Here is a 17,477-nt window from a genome sequence, read left to right on the forward strand (position 1 = left end):
AGCTATTTTATTTTACTTTTAGTTTTGAGTATTTGGAAATGCTCAACAAAATAAATGTGTTACTATCGTTATTATTATTGTCATTGTTATTATTGCCTGTACATGCACTCTAATAAGCTAATGTTAATCTGATAGATTAATACTGGCACTAAAGCAAATGTTATGTAATCATCTTATTTCTGATAATCTTACTCAGAGCACTCAGTGTAAACACAATCTGATTAACTCACCTACATTTCTGTTCAATTTCTCAATTTCTCTGGTAAACCTTATCCATACTGTATTTCCCTCTGTTATTAAAAATGTGTGTGTGTGTAAGAAAGGTCAAAGAGGAGAGCAGAGGTGTGCTGGCTGTGTCTTTGACTGACACAAATGACAACGTGTAAATATCTGTGCAATAATCTCTTTGAGGAGGAGGGTTAATGTGAAGCCTGACAAAGATAATAAACCTATTTCTGCATCTGAGCCTCAAGTGTGAAGCTGCTCCTTCACTTCACTTCTCAGGCAGCACCTCGCCAGCCAAGTGTTCATTTTCACTCTGCTCTCTCAATAAATGATAAGTCTGGCATTGAGCTGCTCTGTAAAAAAAAAAAAAAAAAAAAAAACTCAAATGTGCACAAGAAAGAATAGCAAAAACAAAAGCGATGGCTACAGTCTGGACTTCACTTCCCTTCCTACTTCACATCCTAAACATCGTACAGGAACTCATCTATCAAGCAACAGGGTGGAGCGCAAACCTCCACCAAGGTCGCAGCTGGAAGGCACGGCCCTGTCTGAGCTTGGCCTCGCCTCCTTTCGGAAATACTTTTTGCCATGGGAGACGCACTTTTCAGCCAATCGGTGTGGACAGTGCTGCCTTGACCCATGACCAGCCTCCCCGCCCAGGTGTTGTGATGTTTCATGGAGGGATTGGAAACTCTGGCCCTGTGTCGATCAGCCCCAAAAAGTAATCACTTCTTTGCTGGTGAAGGATCAACCTCACCACCAAACCAACCGACCCCCCTGCAAGAGAGTTCACCTCCTCAATGCAGAGAATGAACTCATATAAACTTGTATTATCTGGGAACACTGTGCTGCTTCAAACAAAATAAATGCTGTTACATAATGTGATGTGATGCTGTGCTGATCCCTGTCACTGTCAGATTAATCGGATTATTCGCCAGTAGCCGGAGCACTGTGTGCCTGTAAGCGTCACCGCCGTCAAGCCAGAGGCCAGACAGTGGAGACGGGCCTCTCTGATCAGTTCTGAACGGGAAAATCAGAAATTTTACTTTGAGGTTTACACAGCCGCAGAGCAAAATTATTCACGACAATCCACCCAAATTGAGGGCGACATCACCCGTCCCTGCTGTTCAGCTCAGCTGGCCATGAGACTTTCACTTGCCTGAATAACAACGAAATAATCAAATAACATAACATTTTCAGATGTAACTGAAAGCTTGAATTGTGATCTCACCATTTCCTACAAGCATACAAGCATCATCAAGCAGAAAAAAAAAGAAAAAAAAAGTTTTTTTTCCTTTGTCTACAGTGTCCTTCAAACAAATTTTCACATCCCTGTTAACTGTGCATTGCGGCTCGTGAACATTTAACTTATTTTTAACTGAAACTGTTGATAATTGATTGTCTGTGCCACATTCAGTGTCTTGAAATTTGAAAATGACAATACAAAAACAAAACAAAACAAAACAAAACAAAACAAAACAAAACAAAACAAAACAAAACAAAACAAAACAAAACAAAACAAAACAAAAAAAGAAAACTATTTCTACAGTAAGTGTTTGGATAAGCAAAGTAAACAGAGATACGTTAAATAAAAAGAGGGCAGTTTGTGTTTGCCGTGTGGTGTGGTGTGTTGCGGTGTTTGCGGTGTGACTCTGCCGCTGCTGATGTGATCTCAGTCTTGATTGGACTCTGAGTGTCTCTGTGTCTCTGTGATGTGATCAAACTGCATCACACACACTCACACACACTCACACACACTCACCCACACAGCGGCCGGCTCTTCTTGATCTCAAAGAACTGAGTTCCTGTGTGGTTGTATCTGGCGGCAGAGTCAGGGACAACAGGCCATCTGGGGCACGTTTGGACATTAAACACATCTGTGCTGAAATGATTAGTCGAATGATTGATCACATGACCGGCTAAACAGGAGGAAAATTATTCCATGGTAACTTAGGCTGAACGCTTGGGAAAGGCGTCTTCTTGTGTGTGTTTGTGGAAAGAGAAAGAAACATTCAGATCTTTCACTGAAGTAAAAGCAGCAGTTCCACAGTGTAAAGCACAAAACTATTAGCATCAGAATACACTTAAGGTAGCAAGAGTAAAAGTACTTATTAAGCAGAATGGCTCACTTAAGAACCATATGCATCATGTTATTGGATTATAATTATCAATGCACCACTTAATGTTGCAGCTACTTTATATACTGCTGCGTCACTTAACCTGGAAAACATATCATCATTTATAATTATATTTATAATTTGTATTAATAATCGAAATCTGTAATGCAACTAGTAACTTAAGCTGTCAAGTAAATGTAGTGGATTAAAACGTGCACTGTTTCCTTCTGAAATGTGGTGGAGTGGAAGTATAAAGTAGCATAAAATGGAAACACTCAGGTAAAGTGCATAAAATTGTATAAATTGTTATTTCCAGTACTTGAGGAAATGCTGGTGTGTGTGAACGGCAGTGTGTGTGAGGTGGACTCTGAGTGGCCATGATCCTGCTGACAAGCCTGCATCTGCAATTTCCCCGTTAAGTTGGAGTACGTGATAGGACGGCTGTGCGTTATTAGAATTAATGATAGGAAGCTTCTTATACAAAATACACACTCGGTCTATTTCTCTCCAAAGTGTAAAAAAAAAGTGCTAAGTGCAAGCTCAGCAAACATTTGATCTTTAATGTAAACGCGTTCTGGGATAAAACGGACTTGAAACCTCCCATCGTGAACTTAAAAAAATACTCAGCACTTCTTCTTCTTCCTTATATCAGTTCACAGATCCTGGTCTCAGAGTATAAATCCTTCTCTTTATCTACCAATCTTTATCTATCCATCTATCTACCTCACAGACATCATTACAGTTGTTTTGTTCTTTTATTTTTTTGACAATAATCGTTCCTGAATTTGAGGAAATGTCAGCTGTGATGACACAAAAACAGAACTGACTTCACTTGATGGGCGTGCATCCTCGATTCAGCACAGCCCCTGTCATGCTAATGCACGCATGTACATATGTGTGTGTGAGTGTGTGTGTGTGCATGCGCGTGTGCACGTGAGAACACCTGCGGACAGTCAAAACAGGTTATATCCACCATGACAGAAAAATTTCATCAAAGACTTTCATCGCTGTTGGCCGTGAAACAGGATGCACCATGAATGAGTGTGTGTGTGTGTGTGTGTGTGTGTGTGTGTGTGTGCGCGTGTGCATTTAAAGGATACTGTAGGGTCTTCATGTAGTTCTGGATGGCCACCAGCCAGTCTGGGACTGACATGGACGGTTTGAAGGTCGGCACTGAGGGAACAGGATGCTGCAGAGAGAGAGAGGGAGAGAGAAAGAGAAAGAGAGAGAGAGAGAGAGGGAGAGAGAGAGGGAGAGAGAGGGGTTTGTAGTCAACGTTATTTCCTGGTATTCAACATGTGGGAACGCTCAGATCCCCAATTTCAGCTTTTTAAACCAGCATCTTTAAAAATGTGCTCTCGGTGTCCCATGACTCCCAGCAGCTCGTTCTGCTGATAGCCGCTTTGTTCCGCTGCTGCTGGAAAAAATTACAGCGCCTTTAGAAGAGAAGTGTTCACGCTGCCTCTCATATCAGAGGCTCTTTAAAGCTGCAGGTCTGAATTTATCTGGCCGGGAGGAGCCCAGCGAGCGAGACTCTGAATCCCCACCAGCTGCTCAGGGCTGACCTCTGACCTCTGACCTACCGCTGGATGGAAAGTCATGAAACTCCCCGACTTTCCCTGCCTGGCACTGACTTGGTTCAAGATTCTTGGTACAAGTCATGGACTATTATGGGATTTTGGCAGCATCAGTTTGGGGAAAAAAAATCAGTAACTCGTTATTCACAGAGTTATTCAAATTCATTTTCCATTATGTTTAGTAAGACCCCTGAATCTGAAGTGATATTTTAATGAACTAATATTTTTTGGGGACTGAAGTTGCAGATAACCAACATAAAATAATTTGTAATTGGACCATTTTTTTTAAGTGCTTCCTCCTGAATTTTGTTCTAAGTGAGTTGGAGCATCTGAAACAGCATTTAAACTACTGGACATGTAAATAAAAATCTCAACTGAAGCCCAGATTCATCATCATCGACCTCATCATCGTCACTGTCATCGTCAACATCAACATTTCCATGCATGCTTCTAAGGAATCCAATCAAAATGTCTCATTACAGCCAGCTCATGTTCAGGGTTTCCCACAGACGAGTGTTTTATGAGTAAAGTTACACCCGGGCTATGATCTAAGTCATCAATAACTTTTTTTCCAATTAATTGATGAATCCTTTAAGTTTATAAAGCATCAAAAAAATCATGAGAAATACTCATGCAAGTTACCGGAGCTCAAAGTGATGTGCTGTCAGGATGCCATCGGTAAATGTTTGATATTTTTACCGAATAAATGACAAACAATTAAGCGGTTATCATACTCATAATGGATTAAAAAAAAAATACCAACTAATACATCCGTGCAATTTGTCCTCATTTGACCTCGCTGTGCTCAGAGCATGATGCTAAACTCCCAGTGAAGTGTAACTGTGCATCCATGCAAAATAAAGGGGAAACCGCAGTGCCGCAAAAAAAAAAAAAAAAAAAAAATCTTAGTTTGTGGCGAAGAAGTCACCGAGGAGCTGCTGTGTGTGACCTCTTCACCTCGCCGACAAACATCTGAGGGGAAACGAGGCACTGAGGCCTGTGACCTCACAAGAGGAGACGAAGGAAACCCAACAGTGAGTCAGACCTGCACCCAAACTTCCTCTGTGTGTGTGTGAGTGTGTGTGTGTGTGTGTGTGTGAGTGAGTGTGCAGGATGTGTACACCATAACACAATCCCTATCATTTCCTGTGGGCTGTTTGGTAGCTGTTTGTTTTTTGTTGTATTGAAGCTGTTTGCATCCTCCTCTCTTTCCCTCTCTCTCTCTCTCTCTCTCTCTCTCTCTCTCGCACTCTCCTTGTGGAAGTTGGCTTATGTTTCTTTTAATTTTTTTTAAATTAAAAATTAAGGTCGAAAAGTAAATTCTGAGGTTCATCTAATGTGCCAAGAAGCACTCATATCAATAAAATTAGAACACATTTTATCCGTTATGAAATCAGTTTTAAAATATGACACACTGTATTTGTACAAACACACTGTATAACACCATGGACATCATCAGAAACACACACACCGTTTGCAAGGTTTAATTACTGATGAAACAATGACCCAGCTTGTTCATTAACAGAATAATCATTAAAATTCCAAAAATAAATTAATGATTTAGGTCATATCCAGAAAAATTCCAATATTTGCTGATTATATATTCATAAATGCTGAGATTTGCTTTCATTCATGTATTTTAAATTGTTCTAAAATAGATATATTTGAGGTTTTTTGACTGCTGATCAGACTACACACACAATATGAAGACACCAGTTTGGGCTCTGACTTGTGATGAGTACTTGTCATTATTTTTAATATTTTACACCAAAACAGAAATAATTAAAATCAGAACAGATTTAACTGACAATAAGTCAACCAACCTTCAATCAATCATTCAGCTAATCAATCAGTCATTTAACCAATAAGTCAGTCAGTCAGTCAGTCAGTTAACAGTGAACCAATCAGGAGCAGCAAATCAGCCAATAACAAATCTTTTATATAATGAAATCACACCTCAAGCTTCAAAGGTGCTGCAAACTGCAAGGTTCAAGATTCAAGATACAGAGTTCCTGATGTAACCCTGCAAGACTTTTCCAGGACTTTCCATGACTGAATCCATGCTCTTCCATGACCTAAGGTTTCACTTCCTTCCTGCTTTTCCTCATGCTGTTTGTCTAAAGGGGTGACCAGTCTGGTCTCCACTTTAGTCAGGGCTGATAATCTCCCACATGTGAAACAAAGTTGTAAAATCTATTCTGCAAAGAGACCCATCTGTCAAAATCCCCCCGACGTTTGATTGGATTGTCTGTCTGGGAGATAATCCAGGGATTCCATGACCTCCAACATTAGCAATGCAATAAATTTGTTTTAAATTAACAACTGGACAGCAAGGTGCGATTACATCGGTTAGAAGAGCTTTTACGCCCACACACACACACACAGTTATACACACACACACACACACAGTTCAACTGGGAAAGTGTGATTCCATGCTCCCATTTCAGACTGGTAATTAATCTGTCTTTTTTTCCCTCCTGTATTCCCACTGCTCCCTCCCTCCCTTCCTCTTTAGCTCTCCCCCCTCTCACTTCCTCTTCATCTTCTTCTGTTCCTCTTTCTCACCATCTCCGTCCTCTCCTCTCTCCCTCTCTTCTGTAGATGCAAGTTGAAAGTATACAGTTGCAAAGTGGATTTTAGTGGTTATTCACCCAAATTCTGTGTCTGCAATTATCAGTCACCGTGAAGTGTTCGGGTGAATAACTACATACTTCTTCATTATTTTCATTGAAATCAGTGATAAATGGATTTGGACTGGAAATTAATTAAATTTGTTTAAACTAGAGATGTGTATGGTTAATCAACTGTGATTATTTATTAATCTAGTTTGTGTTATTTTGTGTTTGCTGGAATAATCACAATCACAATCAGAAATGCTTTATTGATCCCTGAGAGGAAATTGGGTATTTCTTTTTTCCTTAAGGCACTGAATTGCTGTGTTCCTCTGTACCCTGTTAACAGCAGGAAATGAGTGAGTCCTGACACTTATGTTTTTATCATTGTGCTCTTTTTGCCTTCAAGACTGCATTTGATGTTTTGCCTAATTATTTGTTCCTACCACCCACTGAAAAACTGACCATAAAAAAATGGAGGCTGTGTTCATCCCTGGCTTCAACATGTCCACACAAACCGGAGACAAACTGGAAACAACATGCTCTGTGCTCTAAGAGCCATGGATAAGTGAATGGTGTCATTTTCTTTCAAAGATAAATAAAATGAAACGTAATTCATCGTAATCATTATCAATAAAATAATCATTAAAATGGGTCAAAATATACTTGGGTGGGGCTAATCTATGGGAAACACTGCCTTCCCTTCACTTCCTCTCTCTCTCTCTCTCTCTCTCTCCCTCTCGCCCTCTGTTTCAGGCCTCCAGCTGTCCTGTCCAGAGCACGGAGGCAGGCAGTCGTCTGCTGTCCAGCTTTAGTGCATTCAGCTGGGGATAAAAATCCTGCATCTGCCCCCCTTCCCCCTTCTGGAGCTCCAGACCCAACCTGCCCCACCAACAGCAGAGACTAAAGCCAGAGGGACTGAAACCTGACACTGAGAGAGAGAGGGAGAGAGAGAGAGAGAGAGAGAGAGAGAGAGAGAGAGAGAGAGAGAGAGAGAGAGAGAATGCCTTACTGTCTCTTTTGTTATTTCTTTAGCTGATGAATCACTTCCATGACTGCATGTTTTCAATTTTTGACTTTTTGTTCAGTATCATATATGCTGATGATGATGTACTTGTGTAAACGTTTCCAAGGAAAATTTGTGACTATGAAAGTATGTTTTGAAAATCATGTTTTTTTTTTTGTTTTGTTTTTTCTTTGTTGTTTTGTTTTGACATTTTGTAAGGTACTTTGACAGTGTTACTGAAAAAAGATTACCGACAAATGATCACAATCATAAGGAAACAAACTGGGTGACGGTGGGGTTGTGGAGAATGGGGAAATGGGGGATGGGAGTGGAAAATGTTTGGAGGAAGAAAAACAAAAAGCGAAAGTGAAAGAGAGGAGAAAAAAACAAGAGGGAAAAGTGGAACATAGCAAACAGGAGCAAGGGTGTTTAATGCCACATATTTTGCTGATTATAATTGCTTAGTATTTACTAGTATTTAGAGGTGCAGAAACATTTTTTTTACTGAAATGAGCACAATAACAAATTCTTTAACAGCTGAGTGTTGTATTGGCCTGATATTAAACAGTTACAATTTCTCTATGAAGTATTTTCACATGTCAAGAGACTTGTGAGACTTGTCTTCCCGCTGTAGCAGTTTGACATTTCACCAAAAAACACATCATGAAAGTATCCCGGACATATTGAGCCTTGACTGATTCCAAATATACTTTCAGTGGACCTTCACCCTTTTAAATTCAGTTTTGCAAAAGAACTGTACATACCTATACAGTCTATTGTTACCATTAAAAAATAAACAAAAAAAAAATCTAAAAGAGAGGATGCAAAGAAAAGAGAAAAAGTAGTGAAAAGGTGAGCAATACTTCCTTTGGATTAGAAGTTAGAAAGAGAGAAAGAGAGGGGCGTAAAAAGCAAACAGTCAACACGCTGAAACAAGGCAACTGATCTTTTTTTATTTAAAAAACCATTTTATTTAAAATTTTAAAAAAGTGTGATTATAAAGAATTCATGAATCCACGGCTAAAAGAAAATACATATCATCAGTATTAATGACACAGATGCCTTGTGTTATCCATCAAACACTTTTCAAATCTCATCCAAAAACATAACCAAAACACAACTCATCATCTACCACAGAGCAAATCACATGTCCCACACAAATCACACACAAATTCCTTATTCTTGTATAAAACCTAAAATCAGCCCTGACTCACCAGAGAAACAAACACAGGATTACATCTTGACCTACACTTCCTTCTATTTTACTCCTTCTGCTAATGGAAGAGAGAGAGAGATGGAGAGAGAGAGAGAGAGGGGGAGAGATCAAGTTGCTCACTGTAAATAGATCTCTGGAGCGGGACGTCCCGGGAAACACCCTTCTTCTTGCCATCTGAGATGAACTCCTCTGGTGACAATTTGAAGTGACAGATTTCTATGAAAGAACAATGGGACTGGAGCGGAGTTCAGGAAACAAAGGCTGCTTGTTTATTTGCCTTTTGGTGACGGCGTCTATATTTTAGGGCAATTAGTGGACACTCTAATCCAGAGTGACTTACAGCGAGTGAAGGTGGGGGTTCAAATGTCTGAACACACAATAAGAGCTGACAAAATGAACCTGTGATGTTCTGCTCTCTTCAATCACTGAGTTCAATCATGTTATACTTTTCCTCAATTTCCAATTAAAATATTTGGAAAGTTTTAGGGTGAAAAGTGAAATGTTAAAAAAACACAAGCCAATTGTTAAGTCAAATTGTTTTACTATGTAAAGAATGCCAGTTAACTTTGCTGGAAAATGACGACACTCCTCCACACTGCACTGTTAATGTTTTAGAGAAACTGAATCTTAATCTTGAATAATTAATGATTTGTTTTCCAAAATGGACATTCAGCATTTTGAAATGTAAACGATTCAGTTTTTGGCTGGTCTTGCTGGCGGACCACTGACAGAGGCCTTTGCTCAGACAAGTTTTGACCAGTTTGCTTCCCCATTAAAAGGCCCACAGCAACACCAGTTGGGATCCAGAGATTATCCACTGCCCAGATTGTATTAGAGGGATTATTTGGTTGCTGTGCCAAGCCTCCTATTCTGTTAATGAGGGCGCAGAGAACTGGTAACGTGGACAGCGGTCACTGACAACAGCACAGACCTCTGCCAAAAGTGCAGCGTGTTTAAACATGAACACATCTCTGTCTGCGCCTTAAACAAACGAGATCACAGTGGACACGCTTGGTAGCATCTACCTCTCACCTTTAATACTGTGAGTGCTCAAATTTAAAAACCATATTTCCCATAAACCTTTATGCTTCTTTGCTGCGTCATGAGTCAGCTTGCTCAGGAAGAACAGCACCCTCTTCCTGTTTTGTGCTGTAAAGCAATCCAGCTGATTTCCTGCTAAATCCAACATGATGGCTCATAATGTAAAAACGTAGAGGCAGCAAGAGGCGGACAGGCTGCTAAGGGACGGTTGTGTTTGTTTACAGTTACTATAGCAACACTTGATCATTTGACCATCATCAGACACAAAGGCACACACATGTACACCTGTCCGACAGACAAAAAGACACATGCCAATAATAAGAGGCTTCTCTCCCAAATCTGTTGTCAATTAACTTAATGTCCCAGGCGTCCCTGAACACACCACACCTCATGTCCCGAAAACACAGCTAATCCTCCTTGCCTTTCTCCCCCTGCGACACAGATGACCCAATGTACCATCTAGGTCAGTGTATCAGCTGCTCTATCTGTGGCGACTACCCTGCTTTCACAACTTAAACACACACACACACACACGCACACACACACACACACACCAGAGTCAGGTTACATATCAACAATCCTGCAATGTACACCATCATACACTGTGTGCAGGCCTGAGACACAAAACAACGTCCTGCTAACCTCTAGCCAAACGGTGCATCTTGATTTTCTATTTTCAACAAATAGAAGGTTTTCAGACTTTAATCAGTGCCGAATATCTCAAATTATTTCCTGCTGTTATCCATATTCTTATCAGAGGTTAAACTTAACTCTAAACTCTGTTTCATTTGTCAAAGAAGGTCTTCTTCTCTTTTAGGCTGCCAAAAAAAGTCATAAAGGACATCACACTAAGTAAAGGTAGTGATATAACTGATATAAGCTGAACTGTTATGGAGTTATAGTAGATTTCACAAAAATCACATCTCCATCAATAATCTGCAAATTTGTGCGGCGACGTGAGTCAAAATCTAATCGCATCATCCGCTCTGCAGGAGGAAACGGTGGCGGAAGTTATTAAGTTTCTGTCATGAGCTCCTCTTCCCCTTTTCACTAAAATCAACACACAGACAGAGAGATGCCCACATGATGTAATGTCCAGCACAACATGTACGATGGACACGACATAACAAGCATGCATTCACGCTCTTCTGAACAAATGATTAGATTTTGTTGATTCATTATACCACCACATAACTGTCCCAAATGAACGGCCCAAATCTATTGTTGTCCTCTACAACTAATTAAGTAAGAGTGGCCGTTCCTCTCTTGAACATGTGACCTTCCAGTCAGCAGTTGACCTCAACGCTCTCCTGTTATTGTGATTTTACAGTGAGAGCTGAAAACACAGTCATGACAAACATCATGCAGTATGGAAGGCTTGTGTCCTGAGAAACATAAGACAAAGGTGCCTGTGTGTGTAAAAGTGCATGTGTTTGCGTGTGCATGTGTCTTAATACTGTCCTGGTATCCACAACTACAATATGGGGGGTTTGGCAGTGCCAGCCAAGCGGGTCACTAATGACCACATGGCCAATTAGTGGAGCTAAACGAGCAGATTCCCTCCTCTGCAGCCCGAAAACAAGAAGCATTCATCCAGCCCACTGATGGGAAAACTATGAGGAAAATGTGGACCAGAGGGCCTGGAGAGCGGCAGGCTAAATGCTTATCAAGTGCACGGGATGCCATTTGTTCCAGTCCAGCATTTAGTCCGTAACACATTTTCCCTTCTTTCACTATCTTCTATCTTTCCCAACAGTAAACACCTCTCAGAAAAGCGGGACATGACCCACAGAAAGCAACAGTAACCTGAAAAATATCATTATGAAAACGGTGCAAACAAGGTCTACAATTTGCTGCAAAATGCTTTTTTTAAGTTATACATGATAAATGCCCCGCCCACTTATCCCACTTTTTTAAGTTGAAATAAACTCACTCCTTGAGCCATTTAAACTCATTTATACTAAGAAAACCTTGTGAAATCATACATAATTCTGAAGGCCACTCTTCTTTATTTTATGCATTCTGACAACATTTGTAATCCTATGATATTGTGATAATGCTATAGTGGCACATGAGTGTGAACTGAAATTTTAATTTGCAGCTGAGTGAATGATGAAAAATAGAGAATTTGCTCCTGCATGCTGACAATTCACATTTTGAGTGAACAGAACGTAATAGAACAAAATAGAATAGTTTCTGGATGAAGTATTCCTTTAATATTTTCTCTGGGCACCATGAGTCCTTGGTGCTGCCGGTCTCAGCCAGGACGTAGTAGACTTGAGGTCACTGAGTTCATCACACTTTAATGCAATCAGAGACGGGTCCGCTTCAATCCAAATTACAGCCAAACTGTAACGGAGCTGAGCTCCAGCTCTGCAGGAATGTACCGGGCGGCAGTGACGCTGCTTCAGGGTTCATCTGAAACTGTCTACATCTTTGTTTACCCCAGCTCCTCAGCAGGGAGGTCAGAGGTCAGATGTCAGCTGTCTAGGCCGGCAGGGATTCAGTTGTGGCTCAAGGACACTAAAGCAGAAGGGCTGCGTGCCAATATGGGGCTTGAATCCAAGTCCGATACGCCTCTCTGCTCTAATAAACAGGGATTACACCGCTCACTTAGCACTGATGGTCTAGCCGATGTACAGAGCATTGGACACAAGAAAATCAGGTTGTAATGTAAGACCATCATTCGGCCCATAATCCTCTGCTGCGCCCCGCAAACTCACCCGCATCACACACAGGGCCTCCAAAAATCACTGGTCTTCCCACCGTGAACCTCTCAGACCTCAACAGCATAGCCATCACACACACACACACACACACACACACTCTGCCACTGCAGCACTAAACAAACTCCCCTGGTAACTGGCACATGTCTACTGTGTGTATTGTGTGTACTGTGTGTGTACACACTCTGTGGCCACTTTATTAGATACACCTGTACAACCTGACACAGTCCAACACAACTGCTCTGCTGAAAAGTTTACTTTTATGACACCAACAGAAAAATACAGTATAACACAGTTTTTGTTGTTTTCTGACACTGACATAAAGGTCATTTATGTGGGACTCTGTGCAAACTGTGATTATTGTTTTGACGATTATTTCTTAATTAGATGGATGGTTTCTGATTGGTGAATTGTTTAAAAGCCCTTTAGGAAACTTATATAACTTGATGTGTGTGTGTGTGTGTGTGTGTGTGTATGTACGTGTGCGTGTGTGTGTGACAGAGAGAGAGAGAGATACTGCAATCTGAAGCTATCATTAAGAGCTCAGTGGGAGAGGAAAAGTGAATAGATGGCATGTGTGAGTCAGTGCACGCACACACACGCACACACACACACACACACACACACACACACACACACACGTACACACAGAACGTGGTAAAATTCAACATTAACCACACTTGTCAGGTATGGCACCCCAAGTGAGTGCACTTGTTGTCATGGTAGCATGTTAGTGTGTGTGTGTGTGTGTGTGTGTGTGTGTGTGTGTGTGTGTGTGTGTGTGTGTGTGTGTGAGTGAGTGTGTGTGTGTCTGTGTGTGTGTGTGCGTGTGTGTGTGTGTGTGTGTGTGTGTGTGTGTGTGAGTGAGAGAGACACACAGGTGTGTGCACAGAGACAAAGAGAGAGAGCAAGAGAGAGAGCGAGACCACCTTAACACCCAGCCATGTTACCATAAAAGCACACTCTCTCTTTCACACACACACACACACACACACACACACACACACACATTCCTCCACAAAACGTGATTACTCAGCCTGCAGGAGGAAACCTGAGCTCTCTCACTCATCCATCCTGCTGCTGTTTTGTCACAGCTGACAGAACATCGCTCTGAAAGGACGTGAAGAGCTTTCTGCAACCAAGTGGGAACCTCAGAGGGTTCCATGAGGAACCTCAGAGGGTTCCATGAGGAACCTCTCGTATTTTCACGTCTCCTGAAATCCTTGTCAGTTCATTTTCATGATTACATTGCAGCTAGCATTATGAACCACTGACCACTGAACCACTGAAACTGAACTGACTAACACACTGGATGTCAGGGTCAGGCTTATTCAACATTCCTCACAGCTGAGTCTAAATGGTCCTCATCTCAGTCATTATGGCTTGAACTTTACGGTGTACATAGTCGTCTTCTGAAATCTGAATTCATACCATAAGACTTTTCAAATCCCATTGGATAAACTAAAAACATGCATGGAGGCTGATTTGATAAGACAGCTATTAGTTGGTACAAAGGTGACAATTTTGAGATGTAATACCTTTGTGGGGCCCGTGGACCAAAAAGGGGCCCTCAACAGAAATACAGAGGGTCCCAAGACAAATGAGTTAGCACAATGAGATCAGGATGACTGTCTCCACACCTACTGGCTTCACCTCACACAATAAAAGTCTTCTCTCAGTGAGGGGACACAAACTCGACAACAAACACAGAATGACCGCACACTCAGCTTCACATAAAGGCTGTGTCTATTAATGTTTTGGTCAGCAGACCTTCAGAATAATATAACACAGGTTCAACACAGGTGTCAATTATCACGGTAAACTAGGCAGAAACATGCAAATCTTCTGTTTTGCCACAGATGCCAAACAGTTCACAAGAACATATCTTCAAAACTCGCTTGCCCACAAAATCATAAATTTCACTGAATGAAGTGGATTTATTTTGGTGTAGTTTTTGTTCTGTAAAGTTTTGTTGATGCCCATTGCCTTTAGTATCTTGTTCATTTAGTACAGAGCTACTGAAGGACGGTCGGGTCTTACCTTGGGCAGGTACGCAGCGTTTCGTATCCTGTCCACCATCTCCTGGCCCTCGGGGTGCACAGCGGCCACGTGCGCCCACATCCTCTCCCAGGTGGCGCTCTCGATGGGGAAACCGGTGCGGTTCACGTAGAACAGAACGCCGCCGTCCTTCTCCTCCTCCTCCCCCGGGGAGCGGGAGCTGTTGTTGGGTGGGGAGGCGGAGGACTCGTCCCCGGGGCTGCAGCGGAGCAGGCAGTGGGAGCTGGAGCTCTTGGAGCGGCCGTGCCTGCTCAGCTTGGCCGGAGAGGTGCCGGCCCGGCTCGGGGAGTTGGGCCCCGTCATCGATATGAGTAGGAGGAGGAGGAGGAGGAGGGGGAGGAGGAAGAGTCAGGGCCGGTGTCCTCCCAGTCCAAGGGCTTCTCCTCGTTTGTCACTGTCGATCAATACATGTTGATCTTCAAACCTGGCACAGAGACAAACCTAGATTCATTAGCTGAACCAGTACACATCATTAAGGCTCATTTATAAAGATAGCAATGCAGCAAGAAAATAAAATAAAACATAAGGGTACCATCATTCATCAGGATCAATTTCTTTACCAAAATGTGTACTAAACTGGTACATATCTCAAATTTTTCTAAGGGTAGAAGTCAATCACTTATTATTATTATTTTTTTAACTTTTAAATGTGAAAACTATTGCCAAAGTCTCATGGGAAGTCAGCAGAGCCTGAAGTCTTCATATGACTTTCTTAGTTTGATCAGCAGCCTCCAGAAGAAGAAAACAAAAAAGCATAGTAATAACTTTACAATGATATGAAGAGAGAAAGTGAGGCAATCTTAGCATCATAGTGATCTTTGTGAAACCAGAATCAGAAATGGGAGACTTTTCCTTTATAAATACTAAAGTGATTAATTTATCCAAACGATAATCGGTTAATTTTCTGCCAATGAGCAATTAATCACCAAGCTTTCAGCACTATCAAAATACAGAGCCATGCCTAAGGGCACAACATTCACATCCTAACACTGTACAACACCGGTAGCAAACATGCCAAGTACCCTCTAGTTCCCTATTTTCCCTAAGTGTAGGAAAAATGGGAAAAGTGTAGGAAAAATGGGAATATTATAGAAGTATGGTAGTAATATCCTGGGGGCTGAAAAACTGCAACAAAAAAAAAAAAAAAAAGAAAAAAAGAAAGAAAGAAAGAAAAAAAAATCCAGTTCACTCCTCAATAACCCTGTAATAAAAGTAAGTAGGATACTACACATAGGATAGCAAAATGCATTAATAATAACACCATATATACCATAGGTAGGTAATAATAGTAATACCATAAGTACATAAAGGAAAACATAAACCAAGACAAGGCTATTATAAACTCAAAATGATGTATCACAGACACTCTATAAGTGTGAACATTAATATTATAATGATATCATATGGGGTTAAAAATACAGTAAGTACAATAAGATCACTATAATCTCACTGAGAACACAGACATACTATATAGTATTATAGGACATAGAAAACAGGCTTATGTGCTTATGTGCTAGTGTCACTATTATTATTATCACAGAAAGGCTTTCAATGTGTATTGGAAAAATTACAACAATGTTATAATGATGCCAGAGGAGACAGAAAATAGCATTAAGCATTTTAAGCTCTCTGAAAATACCTATTGAGTATTACAGAACTACACTACAAGTCCCTATATGAGTTTTAGTGTTTTTTTTTTCCCCTCTGGGTGTTTTCGATGCGATATTCCAACCGTTATCAAGCCAACCATACCGTATTTTCCATTCTCCGCCGAGGCTGGCACTGAAATCAATGATGTATCCTCCGATTTAAAAGGCATCTGTCTCGTTAACAAAAACACAGTGAGGTGAGGGGAGTCCCATTCATAACACGGTGCTGTTGTCCACTGGAGGCTGTTCAGGCTTGTTTTGGCTCAAGGCTTTGTAACTTCAACCTCTTATAGCTGCGTCAAGCTGCCAGACAGAGCAAAGCACTGCGGCCGGAAGCCCAGCGCTTCTCTTTTAAAAGTAAACGTGTGTGGAAAACAGGACTGCTTATTTCAGAGCTGATGCTACGTCCACTGCGTTAATTATAAGGTTGCTACACGCGTTGATATGCATGATGATTCGAGTTTTTAAAGCCGAAGATGCCGAAATTTACTGTTTTTTGAAAACGTTGACAACCGGAAGTGTCCGTGTTCTCTCTGGCTAGCTTGACACCGGTCCTCCTGTCTCACAACACTGCGGGGGCCGTTGCCTCCCACCCGCTACCCCAGTCCACAAAAATGACCTCTTCCATACATTCCTGTCCGTCTGCAGCCTACATGGCGCCTCGGTAGCGACTATCTCCCCGGAAAACCCGCCTTCATCCTGATAAAAATCCTCCTTCGCTCCGTCACATGCTTCGCTCTTGGAGGATAAAACAGTCCTTTAGCTGCCCGCTGTGTTGCCGTATCCCTCCGTAGCTCGTAGCCCCGACAGCCGCCAGCGTTCGGCGGCCTCCCATTGGCCGAGCCAACAAAGAAGGGCGGGCCCGAGATGTCGGCATGCCATATTTGGAAAAGACGCTGTCCTCTCATTGGTGGATTTCGATGCTTGATGGGCGTCAACAAGTGATCGGCTGCAACAAATGGGGATTTTTATCCCCCCTCCGTTGCAATTGTTGATTTCTGCTGCACATTTGTGAGTGAAAAGGCAATTATGAAGGACACGATATAATCGAATAAAATAGAACAGAACAGAATAGAATAGAAGCAGAAAATAATATAGCAGCAGCAGTATAAATCAACTTGGAATGGCAAACTTGACATTAACATGTATGGAATAGAACAGGACAGAACACAACAAAGTAAAGCAAAATAACTTTATTCTTCTTACAAAGGTTTGCTCGTGTACCTTATTAAAACAGTGAGCAAATAACA

General features: G+C 41.5%; 1 protein-coding gene across 1 annotated transcript in view; it reads right to left on the reverse strand.

Moving 5' to 3' along the window:
* Nucleotides 1–17,000, reverse strand: part of vash2 (vasohibin 2) — a 47,330-nt gene extending 30,330 nt beyond the window's left edge. The window contains exons 1-4 of the mRNA XM_030047497.1: nt 16,331–17,000; nt 14,561–15,002; nt 3,443–3,531; nt 1,988–2,044 (exon numbers count right to left, since the gene is read on the reverse strand). Of these exons, the coding sequence (XP_029903357.1) occupies nt 1,988–2,044; nt 3,443–3,531; nt 14,561–14,881 (467 nt within the window). The 5' untranslated portion in view covers nt 14,882–15,002; nt 16,331–17,000. The remainder of the gene's footprint in view (nt 1–1,987; nt 2,045–3,442; nt 3,532–14,560; nt 15,003–16,330) is intronic.
* Nucleotides 17,001–17,477: the final 477 nt, after the last annotated feature.

Source organism: Myripristis murdjan, chromosome 24, assembly GCF_902150065.1.
Source record: "Myripristis murdjan chromosome 24, fMyrMur1.1, whole genome shotgun sequence".
NCBI classification, from domain to species: Eukaryota; Metazoa; Chordata; class Actinopteri; order Holocentriformes; family Holocentridae; genus Myripristis; species Myripristis murdjan.